This window comes from Notolabrus celidotus, chromosome 19 (assembly GCF_009762535.1).
Source record: "Notolabrus celidotus isolate fNotCel1 chromosome 19, fNotCel1.pri, whole genome shotgun sequence".
Classification (NCBI taxonomy): domain Eukaryota; kingdom Metazoa; phylum Chordata; class Actinopteri; order Labriformes; family Labridae; genus Notolabrus; species Notolabrus celidotus.
The window spans coordinates 56,876-69,375 of NC_048290.1; the positions used below are offsets into that span (position 1 = coordinate 56,876).

The window sequence follows — 12,500 nt, forward strand, 5'->3', positions numbered from 1 at the left end:
CCGGCCCAGCAGAAGAAGAACCTGAAGCTGCACGAGGCGGTCCGAGCTCTGTTCTCCCGCTCTCCTCTCTTCCACACTCAGACTCTGACCCTCAACGGGTTTCCTGTTCCTGCAGTCTGCTGCAGCCCTGAGGAGGAGGAGGAACACGGCGGCTCAGAAACACAGAGTCAGGAGACTCTCTCTGTGACGCTGCTCTCAGGCAGGACGAACTCTCTGAAGAGGCTGAGAGAGCCGCCACCGCAGCAGCAGCAGCAGCCGGGGAGGGAGACCAAACGCAGGAAGAGCAGGTCCTGATGGGTTCTGTCGTCATGATGGACGATGAAGGCGAGGTAGATTCAAGATTATGTTTTACTTTCAGGCCAGTTTCCAGGAAGTCAGTGTGAAGAGCTCAACCTCAAAGAACCAGAGCTCTGGGGGGTCATGGATCCAGACTCCTCCTGGTGTTCTTCACTGTTAGTTTGTTCTTCACATCATGTTTGAGTTTTGAGTTTCAGCAGGTATTCAAAGGAGCAGTATTAACACAGAGCAGGTTCACATTCAGATGTACAGTTATTTGGTTTATTTGAAGTTTGTTTAAGTGAAATAAAAATGTCCTTTTTGTAACACTCTGATGAGGTCCTTATTGAAGTTACTGGGAGTTCAATCAGGCTGAGAGTCTGCAGGTGGATCTTAAATCAGAATGATGTTAAAAAGTCTTTTTTTCATCATTTAAATGAAAAAGTTAAAATGATTTGATCTTCTTTACATGTTCAGTGAGATACTTGAAGCTGTTTGTGTTTGATATCTGATGATTTTGGCTCAACGCTCATGAAATTGAGAAATCCACGATTAGAATCTTTCCTAAGATCAATAAGAAGCAGAGTCATGTGACTCAGAGAGGACAGACTTTAATAAACAAACATTAAACAGGAGACACACACACACACACACACACACAGACAGAGGATCTACTCCAGCTGTTTGATGTTACAGATGTTGGGGTCCTTCATAAACTGAGGGTGTTTGTGTGTCACTGACATGAAACCTGCAGAGAGGAGATCAGGATCAGAACTCAGACATCACACTTTAAAGTAATGAACACATGGAAGAAGAACTCTCACCCATAGACTGAGCCTTCTTTATAGCTTTAGAGATGTCCTTCTGTTTCCTGGCACACAAGCCTGTCAGACCAAACAAAGGGACAACATGAACCCTGAGAGAACACGGTGAGAGACGACTGAGACGGCGTCAGGGTCAGAGCCTCACCTGTGATGTGTCGGCCGTAGATCCTCCCCGTGTGAGGAGAGATGAACTGGGACAGCAGCTGAGAAGAAGAAGAGGAGGGGTAAGAGTTAATGAGGGCTGAGTTTACAGTTTATACAGCGACTGATGGAGAGACTTTAAAAGTTTCAACACAACAAAATGTTCAGGAGCCACTCTGAGTCTGACGAGGTTGAGAAACCAACAAAGCAAGAAGCAGATATAAACAACATATAAATAAAACAAATAAAATATATAAATATAAATAAATACAATTCAAACATTTATTCAATTACTTAATAAAGTGAATACAAAATAAATACAACCACATTATATGAAATAAAACAACAATAAATTAAAGTAAAACAAAGGAAATAAAAAACTGACAATTAAAAATTTAAATTAAAAATACAATAAAATAAGCCTTAGGTCCAAGAAAACATTTCCATATGATCTCTTGTCTGTGTGGGTAAAAGCCCTGACTGTCCAGGTGTGGACAGGTAGACATTATTTTTATTTAACATTTATTTAACATTTATTTAACATTTATTTAACCAGGTACGTCATTAAGAATGAATTCTTATTTCCAGTGACGACCTGGGAAATTAAATAAAAGAAAATAAAACCAAATTATATTAAATAAAACAATAACTAAAGAAAATAAATCACTTTAATAAAACTAAATAAAGTAAAACTAAATATAAAAAAGGGCAAAAAGTTAATTTAAATAAAATAAATAAATAAAAATACAATATAATTATATTACATGAATAAAATGAATTGAGCCTTTTGTCAAAGATTATTATCTCAACTGAATGAGACGTTCAATGACTTCAGGAAACCCTGACTTCCTGAGGAGCCTGGGTTCTGTTTAAAGGTTCTGACTGTCTCAGTGTGGACAGGTAGATCTACCTCTGTGTATTTTATACACTCATGCAGCCTCTGATAAGGGTCACTCATTAAGACCTAGTCCACATAAAGACCTTCAGAGAGCTCACCTGACACCTGAGTGTTCCTGTAGTCCACTTTAAATAAAGACCTTCAGAGAGCTCACCTGAGTGTTCCTGTAGTCCACATAAAGACCTTCAGAGAGCTCACCTGAGTGTTCCTGTAGTCCACATAAAGACCTTCAGAGAGCTCACCTGAGTGTTCCTGTAGTCCACATAAAGACCTTCAGAGAGCTCACCTGAGTGTTCCTGTAGTCCACATAAAGACCTTCAGAGAGCTCACCTGAGTGTTCCTGTAGTCCACCGTCACGCTGCAGAGGACGCATCCTTTCTGAGGTTCTTTGAACGGGTTCTCAATCTTAACGAGCTTTAATATAAAGAGAATATAAAGTTAATATTTATATGATTAATTTAAACACAGAGGACTGGATTCAGATTATATAAACACTCACCACATCCTCTGTCTGATGGAGAACATCTGAGGAGACAGTCAGAGTCCTGAAACCTGCAGGGACACACAGAGCTCATTAGCTTACAGGCTAACGTTAGCATCATTCTGTGTTAATAAATCATTGAATCAAAATTAAACTTCATCAAACTCTTTAAAATATTAACAACACATTCAAACAGGAGTTTAAAATCTCTCACCTGTGTTTGTAATCAGAGGTAGAGCAGGTTTAATCCACTGTAACCCTCTGAGAGAGAGCATTTTGACCTGATACCGGATGTTGTGGGCACAAGGACGTCCGACGCTACACTTGACTTTCCTATGATCGGTTCCGCCTCGTTTTAAAAAGATAGTTTATTCAGTGACTGTAGATTTATTAACATTTATCATCTTTATACACTATGAGTGATTTATTCATTCAAAGGTTTTTATAACTCTGGGATAAAAGAGGAAGTTTGATTCTTAATCGGAGGGGAGTAAATGTAACTCTCTGCAAAGACTTTAGCAGACAAGATGAGTCCCTGACGAGGAAAGCGTTCGCTGTATGTGTAAATTAACCACCAAATTAATCATAATAAAGACTTCTGATACTCCCATTAGTCTCTTAAAGTGAACTAAATCATTAAAAAGTAAAGTCTGTGGAAATTAACAGTTTTTAACACTTTGTTTGAACTTTTAAACGACATTTTAAGGCTAACAAAGATGAGATTAGCAGGAATATCACCAATTTAAGGAACTGTATAATAGTTGGACTTAAGTGGGACATGTTTAAGATAATTAAAGTTAAATTAAGCATCATTAAGTTCACATGTTTGTTTTAAACGTACAGAAAGAGTGAGTGAAGAGTTAGCGCTGCTAGCTAGGTGACCGGTAAACCGAAACCGGAAGTGTTTGTCGGATTTCTCTTGCTCTGTAAAAGATGTTGACAAATTCAAATCTGCTGCTCGCCGTGTTGTTCCTGTTCAGACCTTTACATGAACACAGAGTCTTTTATAACGTGTCTGTACTTCATGAGTTTCTGACAACAGACTGTTTACATCTTAATTAAACATCCGGGTATTTATGTGACTAATTTGCTAACTAAGGGAACTACAAGGACTACAACTACCAGGAGGAACGTCATGCTAGCTTGAATAATGAAGTGAGTAACGTTTGTTCTGCTTCAGGATGTTCTTCAGGATGTTCTTCATGTCAGATAATAAAACTGAAGCCTGAGTATAAACATCATGCAGCAGCTGCTCCTCTGTTTACAGCCTGTTGTTGTTGTTTTTAAGTTTCAGGATGTGTTGTTGTCTAACTGACTCTTTGTATCTGTAACACAGTGACTGTGGAGCTGACAGCTGACCTCGGACAGTGATGAATGCTGGGAGGTTACAGCTGAAGGTGAAGAGAGTCTCCTCCAGGAAGAGGTCCAGGGACAGCCTGAAGACCTACCTGACCCCTGCCAGTAAGAGAGGAGGGGGTCCCTGTCCCCAGCAATGTCCCACAGCCTGCAGGGTCAGCAGCATGATGGCTGACACACCACCTGTGGAGGTGCGTTCACTGACCCAGGTGTTACTGTTATTATAGAGCTGAAGAGACCTGAAATATTAAACATGGGTAATAATAAGGCATCTTCACTGAGGAGGATTAAAGCAGCTGAAAAAAAACCAACAACAAGTAACTTCTTTTTTTATTCTGAGATTAAAGTCAGAATTTGGTCAGGATTCTAGATATCTGTCTTTGATCTCAGGATTCTAGATATCTGTCTTTGATCTCAGGATTCTAGAATTCTGTCTTTGATCTCAGGGTTCTAGAATTCTGTCTTTGATCTCAGGGTTCTAGAATTCTGTCTTTGATCTCAGGGTTCTAGAATTCTGTCTTTGATCTCAGGGTTCTAGAATTCTGTCTTTGATCTCAGGGTTCTAGAATTCTGTCTTTGATCTCAGGGTTCTAGAATGCTGTCTTTGATCTCAGGGTTCTAGAATTCTGTCTTTGGTCTCAGGATTCTAGAATTCTGTCTTTGATCTCAGGATTCCAGAATTCTGTCTTTAATCTCTGGATTCTAGAATTCTGTCTTTGATCTCTGGATTCTAGAATTCTGTCTTTGATCTCAGGATTCTAGGATTCTGTCTTTAATCTCAGGATTCTAGGATTCTGTCTTTGATCTCAGGATTCTAGGATTCTGTCTTTGATCTCAGGATTCTAGAATTCTGTCTTTGATCTCAGGATTCTAGAATCCTTAAAAAAATTCCGACTTTGATCTCAGAATTCTGACACCATAAAAAATATTTTTTTGCTCACCTGCTCTCCAAGATATTTTTTAGCGGCCCTCATCCTCTTCTTCAGTGTCTCTGAGATGTTAGCGAGTGTTTTATAGAATTTAAATATTATTTGTTTGAGTTTTTTTCCTACAGAAGTCCCAAAAGCAAATGTTTTATGTTGTGCACACAGGATGATAACTTGTGGGATCATGTTATTATCTTGAGCGCTCAGGTTATCTTGTTTTCTAAACCAGAAAATGATCTGACACTGAAACCACACGGTGTCAGAGTTCATGTTTTGCAGTGGTTATAAAGGACCTGTGTTTCTTCTTCTTCTCTTCAGTTCTGCAGCGACAGTGAGGACCTGTTTGGGGACTATGACAGCATCCTGGAGGACAGCTCTCTCCTGGCGAAGCTGGACGATGCCGAGCAGAACGAGAGGCAGCGAAACGTCCAGACGTCGGCTCAGAACGGCGACGCGGATCAGCCGGACTTCACCGGTCTGCGGGCGACAAAGGACGGCGTGCAGAAACGAGTCTCTGAGGACGTCCTCTCAGACTCCATCCTGGACGGACTCACAGACGAACCCTTCGAGGACTTACCGCCGAGCCAGCTTCTGTTTCAGGAACAAATGAAGGAGAGCGTGAAGAGGAGCAGACTGCAGGATGGAGAGACCACCTCCACGCCTTCCAAAAACACAGAGAGGAACACAGAGAGGAACACAGAGAGGAACACAGAGAGGAACACAGACAGGAACACAGACAGGAACACAGAGAGGAACACAGAGAGGAACACAGACAGGAACACAGAGAGGAACACAGAGAGGAACACAGAGAGGAACTCAGAGAGGAACTCAGAGAGGAACACAGAGAGGAACACAGAGAGGAACACAGAGAGGAACACAGACAGGAACACAGACAGGAACACAGACAGGAACACAGAGAGGAACACAGAGAGGAACACAGAGAGGAACAGGGAGGATGAATCAAAGAGGACGTCGAGGAGGAGCGTGGCCGACCAGCTGAAGAGGACGATGCTTTGCAACGCCGCCTCTCCCTCCAGTGTTTCTCGGACCGCCGTGTTGAAGGAAGCCGTGGTCTCTGAGGAGATCAGCGTCGCCATGCAGGCCATGGAGACCGTCTCTTCTCAGACCACCGACCTGGGGCCTTTCTTTGGACTCCCCTCCAAAGTAAAAGACCTGATGCACAAACTGAGAGGGATCCAGACTTTATACGGTGAAGCTCCACTTTCTCTAGAGAAGATTTAAAGAAAGAATTACTGAGTCAGTGTCAGTCGAGTTCACTGCACTCAAAGCAGATCTCTGCTCCTGAAGGTCTAGAGAGGCTCAGGTCTTGTCAGGAGATGGAGACTGGGTTTCATGAGTTTGGTCTCTTTTAGTGTCAGGACGTTTATTTCTCCTGCATGGAGCTAAATCCTGCCTCTCACTCACAGAGTCTGTAATCACATGCACGCTGCAAAAACTTATACCTTACATCTGGGTGTGAAAGTCAGTGAGAGCTAACGCTGGAAGGGGGTGTTACCAGGACCCTAGAGCTGGCTGTTGAGCCTCTTTAAGGTGTTGTGGGTCTAACTGGATGAAACACCAGTGAGAGGAGACGCCTGCTCGATAACCCCCCTGCTGAGTCAGGATGTTGGGGTGTGGGGGGGCGTCAGTGTTGCAGCGTAGCATCAGCATCATCAGAACATGGAGCTCACATAAACAGAGCGTGCGTCTGAAGCTGCTAAAGAGCTTTCAGTCGGCTGTGAAGCCGGGATGAAGGAGCAACATCTGGAACATTTCAGGTTATTTTAAGAAGTTAAAGTTAAAATAAGACTGAGACACTGTCAGGAGTAAAAATAGCTGCATGTGCACCAAATGAAAGTTTCTTGTGACGCGTCTTCAGATGGAAAATCTTCTTTTGGTTTGAGTGCAGTCAGAAACTTTGACCCAAAGGAGACACTCGGTAAGATCAGAGATTTTGCAGCGTGTGGTGAAACGTGACGTCTGGTGAGATCTTGTTTTATCAGATCAGCTCTCTGAAACTTAAAGATGTTTGTTTACTGAGGAATGAAAGAGAGGAGAGATCAAACCTTCACTCTCTGAGGATTTAAGAACTGAAAGTGTCGGTGTTGGTTTGATGCGACCATGAGATGTTCTGTTTTCACTCTTCAGACGAGGGAGGGAAGAAAGACCTGAACCCCTCTGAGTCTCAGGAACTTCAGTTTTAATCATCCTGTGTCATCGTGTGTATGTTTGGTGTCTCCATCCTCAGACTGGCAGGAGACGTGTCTGAACCTGGACTGCGTTCAGCGGAGGAGGAACCTGATCTACTCCCTCCCGACCAGCGGGGGGAAGACCCTGGTGGCAGAGATCCTGATCCTCAGAGAGCTGCTGTGCAGGAAGAAGGACTGTCTGTTCATCTTACCGTACATCTCTCTGGTGCAGGAGAAGGTAAGAGGACCACACACAGAGAGACTCTGACTCACAGACTCATCAGGGTCTGGTCAGGTGAACCCTGCGGTCCCCCTCCTGTGGTTTTCAGGTGCGTGGGTTGGCGAGCTTCGGCCTGGAGCTGGACTTCATGGTGGAGGAGTACGCCGGCAGTAAAGGAAGGTTCCCTCCTGTGAAGAGACGGAACAACAATTCTCTCTACATCGCCACCATCGAGAAGGCCCACAGCCTGGTGAACTCTCTGATCGAGACGGGCCGGATGGAGAACCTGGGTCTGGTGGTGGTGGACGAGGTACGAGCTCCCCTGGTGGGTCTGACAGAGACCGTAGAGGAGGAGGATTACTAACCTGTGTTTCTCTCACAGCTCCACATGTTGGGGGACGGCAGCAGAGGAGCCATCATCGAGATGACTCTGAGCAAAGTCCTCTACACCAGCCGTACGTACCCCTGAAACCTGGGTCCCCTGAAACCTGGGTCAGGTTCTCACACAGTCTGAGGTCTACAAGACCGGTAGTGCAGAGAGGATCCACCAGGGGTCTCCATCCTGCAGCAGGTCTACAGGCTCACACTGAACAGGGCAGGTCTAGACTCCAGAAAGGTCCAAGAAAAGAGAAAAGTGAGGGAGAGGGGAATAAAGAAAAAGAGGAGAATAAATGGGGAAGGAAGGACAGAAGGAAAGGATAGAAGGAAAGGAGACAAAAAGGATGAAGAAACATGGGAAGAAGAAAGAGAGAAAGACAGAAAGAAGGAAGGAAGGAAGGAAGGAAGGAATGAATGAAAGAAGGAAGGAAGGAAGGAAGGAAGGAAAGAAAGAAAGAAAGAAATAAAGAAAGAAGGAAGGAAGGAAGGAAGGAAGGAAGGAAGGAAGGAAAGAAAGAAAGAAAGAAAGAAGGAAGGAAATAAGGATTGAAGTGTGCCTATAGCAGTCTAAGCCTATAGCAGTCTAAGTCTATAGCAGTCTAAGCCTATAGCAGTCTAAGTCTATAGCAGTCTAAGTCTATAGCAGTCTAAGCCTATAGCAGTCTAAGTCTATAGCAGTCTAAGTCTATAGCAGTCTAAGCCTATAGCAGTCTAAGCCTATAGCAGTCTAAGCCTATAACAGTCTAAGTCTATAGCAGTCTAAGTCTATAGCAGTCTAAGTCTATAGCAGTCTAAGCCTATAACAGTCTAAGTCTATAGCAGTCTAAGCCTATAGCAGTCTAAGCCTATAGCAGTCTAAGTCTATAGCAGTCTAAGCCTATAACAGTCTAAGTCTATAGCAGTCTAAGTCTATAACAGTCTAAGTCTATAGCAGTCTAAGCCTATAGCAGTCTAAGTCTATAGCAGTCTAAGTCTATAGCAGTCTAAGTCTATAGCAGTCTAAGTCTATAGCAGTCTAAGCCTATAGCAGTCTAAGCCTATAGCAGTCTAAGCCTATAGCAGTCTAAGCCTATAGCAGTCTAAGCCTATAACAGTCTAAGTCTATAGCAGTCTAAGCTTGTTCCTCCTTGCTCTCAGGAGCGACTCAGATCATCGGGATGAGCGCCACGCTGGGGAACATCAAAGACCTGCAGACGTTCCTGAAGGCTGAAAACTACACCAACGACTTCAGACCGGTACGTGGACTCTTCAGAATCCTTCACCCAGACTCTGACAGACCGGTTCTTTGTGTTTAATCAGGGACTCTGCTCTCCGCTCAGGTCCAGCTGAAGGAGTACGTCAAACTGAACGACTCCATATATGAAGTGGACCCGAGGGAGGAGGACTGTTTCAGGTTCTGCAGACCTCTGAACTTTAAGGTGAGTCTGAGTCACATCTACTAAATACTGGGTTCAATAAAAACCAGGACCCTGAGTAAACCTGTGATACGTGTAGAAGTCTCAAACAGCTGTGAGCTGACTGTGATCCTCCCTCAGTACTCCAGCGGGATGCAGAAACTGGACCCGGACCACATCATCGCTCTGGTCACAGAGGTCATCCCGACTCACTCCTGCCTGGTTTTCTGTCCCACGAAGAAGAACTGTGAGAACGTGGCGGGGATGATCTGCAAATACCTGAAAGAGTGAGTCCCCTCTGCAGCCGCCGTCTGTCCTCTCCACGCCGTCTGTCCTCTCCACGCCGTCTGTCCTCTCCACGCCGTCTGTCCTCTCCACACCGTCTGTCCTCTCCACGCCGCCGTCTGTCCTCTCCACGCCGTCTGTCCTCTCCACACCGTCTGTCCTCTCCACGCAGTCTGTCCTCTCCACGCCGCCGTCTGTCCTCTCCACGCCGTCTGTCCTCTCCACGCCGTCTGTCCTCTCCACGCCGTCTGTCCTCTCCACGCCGTCAGTCCTCTCCGCCTGTAGGACACACTGATGATTCTCCTTTAACCCTTTCAGGGACTTCCTGCAGCACCGGCAGGAGGAGAAGTCGGTCCTCCTGCAGCACCTGAGGGACAGCGGGAACGGCTCTCTGTGTCCGGTGCTCAGGAGGACGGTGCCGTACGGTTTGGCGTATCATCACAGCGGTCTGACCTCGGAGGAGAGGAAGCTGGTGGAGGAGGCGTACTCCAGCGGGGTCCTGTGCCTGCTCGCCTGCACCTCCACACTGGCTGCAGGCATCAACCTCCCTGCACGCAGGTAACGCTCTGCAGCAGCCTGGGGATCCACACGGAGTTTAACCTTTACTCCACGTGGTGATGAATGAAATCAAACTCTCTCTCCTCCTCCCTCAGAGTGATCCTGCGCTCGCCGTACGTGGCCGCAGACTTCCTGAAGAGGAGTCAGTACAAACAGATGGTGGGTCGGGCGGGTCGGGCCGGGATCGACACCGTGGGGGAGAGCATCCTCATCCTGCAGGAGAAAGACAGGAACATGGTGAGTACACACACTCAGCAGGATGTCACACCTGAGAGGTACCGTCTGTAACTCCTGCTCTCTCTCTCTCAGGCGAGGACTCTGGTCTGCGCCCCGATGGAGAAGTGTTTCAGTAACCTGATGCACGACGAAGGAAAAGGCCTCCTCAGTCTCATCCTGTCACTCGTGGGATTGAACGTTCGTCTTTAACCTTTATTCAAACTCACGTTCACACCACGCTGTCTAGAGCTGCAGATTAATCAGAGCCGTGTGTGTGTGTGTGTGTGTGTGTGTGTGTGTGTGTGTGTGTGTGTGTGTGTGTGTGTGTGCGTCACAGATCACCTCGTCGTGCGACCAGGTGAGGGACTTCCTGAGGGGGACTCTGCTGTACGTGCAGCAGGAGCAGACGTGTGTGAGGAGGAGTCTGTGGGAGGAGGTGCAGCAGTGTGTGGACGTCCTGAAGGAGAAAAACCTCATCACGGTGTCTGCAGACGGTCAGACTCTGCAGGTCACCCAGCTGGGGAAGGCTACGTATAAAGGTGAGACTCGCACATGCTCAGTGAGGGTTTCAGTGTTCTGATCCCAGAGGAGGATTCATCACGTGTTCGTCCTCTTCAGGCTCTGTGGATCTGACCTACAGTGAAGTCCTCTACGGAGACCTCTCTAAAGGTCTGGAGGGTCTGCTGCTCAACAGTAACCTGCACCTGGTCTACCTGGTGACCCCGTACGACATGATCTCTCAGTGCAAACCGGACTGGATGACGTTCTTTAGACAGGTACAGACTCTGTCAGACATGATGTGGTCCTGTTTGAGACGCTGAGTGATCATGTGACGTGTCTCTGCTTCAGTTCACGCTGCTGTCGGCCTCAGAGCAGAAGATGTCTGCTGCTGTCGGAGTGCCGGAGAGCTTCGTGGCGAGAAAAGCTGCAGGGCAGACGGTGAAGAAGGTACAGGATCATCTCTCTAACCCTTCACCTCCATATATATAACACCAACATGAAGCTCTCTCTCTCTCTCTGCAGGATCCTCTCTGTGATCTGTCACACAGGTTTAAAAACAGCAGAATCCCCCTTTAAACTCATGTGCTCTGAGTTAACTGTGTGTCCCGTGTCGTGTGTTTGTTGTGGTCCTCTCAGACGGCGAACATGGAGGTGGTGAGCAGGATGTACCTGGCTCTGGTCCTCTTCTCCCTCCTGAAGGAGACCAACCTGTGGAGCGTGGCCGAACGCTTCCAGCTGAGCCGAGGATTCATCCAGACTCTGCTCAGCTCCTCCTCGGCCTTCTGCTCCTGTGTGCTGCACTTCACTGAGGTGATAATCCTCCTCCTCTTCCTCCTCCTCCTCCTCCTCCTCCCCCTCCTCCTCTTCCTCCTCTTCCTCCTCCTCTTCCTCCTCCTCCTCCTCCTCCTCCTCCTCCTCCTCCTCCTCCTCATCTTCCTCCACCTCCTCCTCTTCCTCCTCTTCCTCCTCCTCCTCCTCCTCCTCCTCCTCCTCTTCCTCCTCTTCCTCCTCCTCTTCCTCCTCCTCCTCCTCCTCCTCATCTTCCTCCACCTCCTCCTCTTCCTCCTCTTCCTCCTCCTCTTCCTCCTCCTTCTCCTCCTCCTCTTCCTCCTCCTAGTCTTCCTCCTCCTCCTCCTCCTCCTCTTCCTCCTCCTAGTCTTCCTCCTCCTCCTCCTCCTCCTCTTCCTCCTCCTCTTCCTCCTCCTAGTCTTCCTCCTCCTCCTCCTCCTCCTCCTCCTCCTCTTCCTCCTCCTCCTCCTCCTCCTCCTCTTCCTCCTCCTCCTCCTAGTCTTCCTCCTCCTCCTCTTCCTCCTCCTCCTCCTCCTCCTCTTCCTCCTCCTAGTCTTCCTCCTCCTCCTCCTCCTCCTCCTCTTCCTCCTCCTAGTCTTCCTCCTCCTCCTCCTCCTCCTCTTCCTCCTCCTAGTCTTCCTCCTCCTCCTCCTCTTCCTCCTCCTCCTCCTCCTCCTCCTCCTCTTCCTCCTCCTTCTCCTCCTCTTCCTCCTCCTCCTCCTCCTCCTCTGTGTTATCTATCTGTGATTGATCCTGTTTGTGATCCTGTTTGTGATCCTGTGTGTGATCCTGTGTGTGATCAGGAGCTGGAGGAGTTCTGGCCGTTCAGAGCCCTGCTGAGCGAGCTGACGAAGAGGCTGAGTTACTGCGTGAGAGCCGAGCTCATCCCTCTGATGGAGGTGGCCGGGGTCATGGAGGTCAGTGAGGACGAGGAGGGAGGGGTTTATCATGTTTATAAAATGTGTCAGAGTCAGACATTGTTTCAGACGGACGAGGAATGATGGGAGTAAACTTTTTAAACTACCAGGAGGTCAAGAAGTCTAGTGAGTTTGGATTAAATATCCTCCA

The 12,500-nt window shown here is 47.0% G+C and overlaps 2 protein-coding genes across 2 annotated transcripts in view; one reads left to right on the plus strand and one right to left on the minus strand.

Moving 5' to 3' along the window:
- Positions 1–870: 870 nt before the first annotated feature.
- Positions 871–2,970, minus strand: mrps18c (mitochondrial ribosomal protein S18C). The gene is made up of 6 exons (XM_034709280.1): positions 2,835–2,970; positions 2,639–2,691; positions 2,470–2,553; positions 1,246–1,303; positions 1,101–1,160; positions 871–1,024 (listed from the first exon to the last, which is right to left on the minus strand). The coding sequence occupies exons 1-6, from the start codon at positions 2,893–2,895 to the stop codon at positions 948–950; spliced, it is 393 nt and encodes a 130-aa protein (XP_034565171.1). The 5' UTR covers positions 2,896–2,970; the 3' UTR covers positions 871–947.
- Positions 2,971–3,524: 554 nt separating this feature from the next.
- helq (helicase, POLQ like) overlaps positions 3,525–12,500 on the plus strand; it is a 14,146-nt gene continuing 5,170 nt past the window's right edge. The window contains exons 1-17 of the mRNA XM_034709279.1: positions 3,525–3,775; positions 3,957–4,167; positions 5,221–6,112; positions 7,151–7,329; positions 7,421–7,621; positions 7,694–7,766; positions 8,827–8,924; positions 9,009–9,107; positions 9,225–9,370; positions 9,687–9,926; positions 10,022–10,163; positions 10,236–10,340; positions 10,480–10,681; positions 10,761–10,918; positions 10,992–11,090; positions 11,280–11,453; positions 12,236–12,349. Of these exons, the coding sequence (XP_034565170.1) occupies positions 3,991–4,167; positions 5,221–6,112; positions 7,151–7,329; positions 7,421–7,621; positions 7,694–7,766; positions 8,827–8,924; positions 9,009–9,107; positions 9,225–9,370; positions 9,687–9,926; positions 10,022–10,163; positions 10,236–10,340; positions 10,480–10,681; positions 10,761–10,918; positions 10,992–11,090; positions 11,280–11,453; positions 12,236–12,349 (3,099 nt within the window). The 5' untranslated portion in view covers positions 3,525–3,775; positions 3,957–3,990. The remainder of the gene's footprint in view (positions 3,776–3,956; positions 4,168–5,220; positions 6,113–7,150; positions 7,330–7,420; positions 7,622–7,693; positions 7,767–8,826; positions 8,925–9,008; positions 9,108–9,224; positions 9,371–9,686; positions 9,927–10,021; positions 10,164–10,235; positions 10,341–10,479; positions 10,682–10,760; positions 10,919–10,991; positions 11,091–11,279; positions 11,454–12,235; positions 12,350–12,500) is intronic.

Coding starts and splice junctions, on each gene's coding strand:
- mrps18c (XM_034709280.1), bottom strand. CDS start 2,895: ATGCTCTCTCTCAGAGGGTTACAGTGGATTAAACCTGCTCTACCTCTG. Junction 2,554..2,638: donor TCCATCAGACAGAGGATGTG/GTGAGTGTTTAT, acceptor TTTATATTAAAG/CTCGTTAAGATTGAGAACCC. Junction 1,025..1,100: donor AAAGAAGGCTCAGTCTATGG/GTGAGAGTTCTT, acceptor TCCTCTCTGCAG/GTTTCATGTCAGTGACACAC.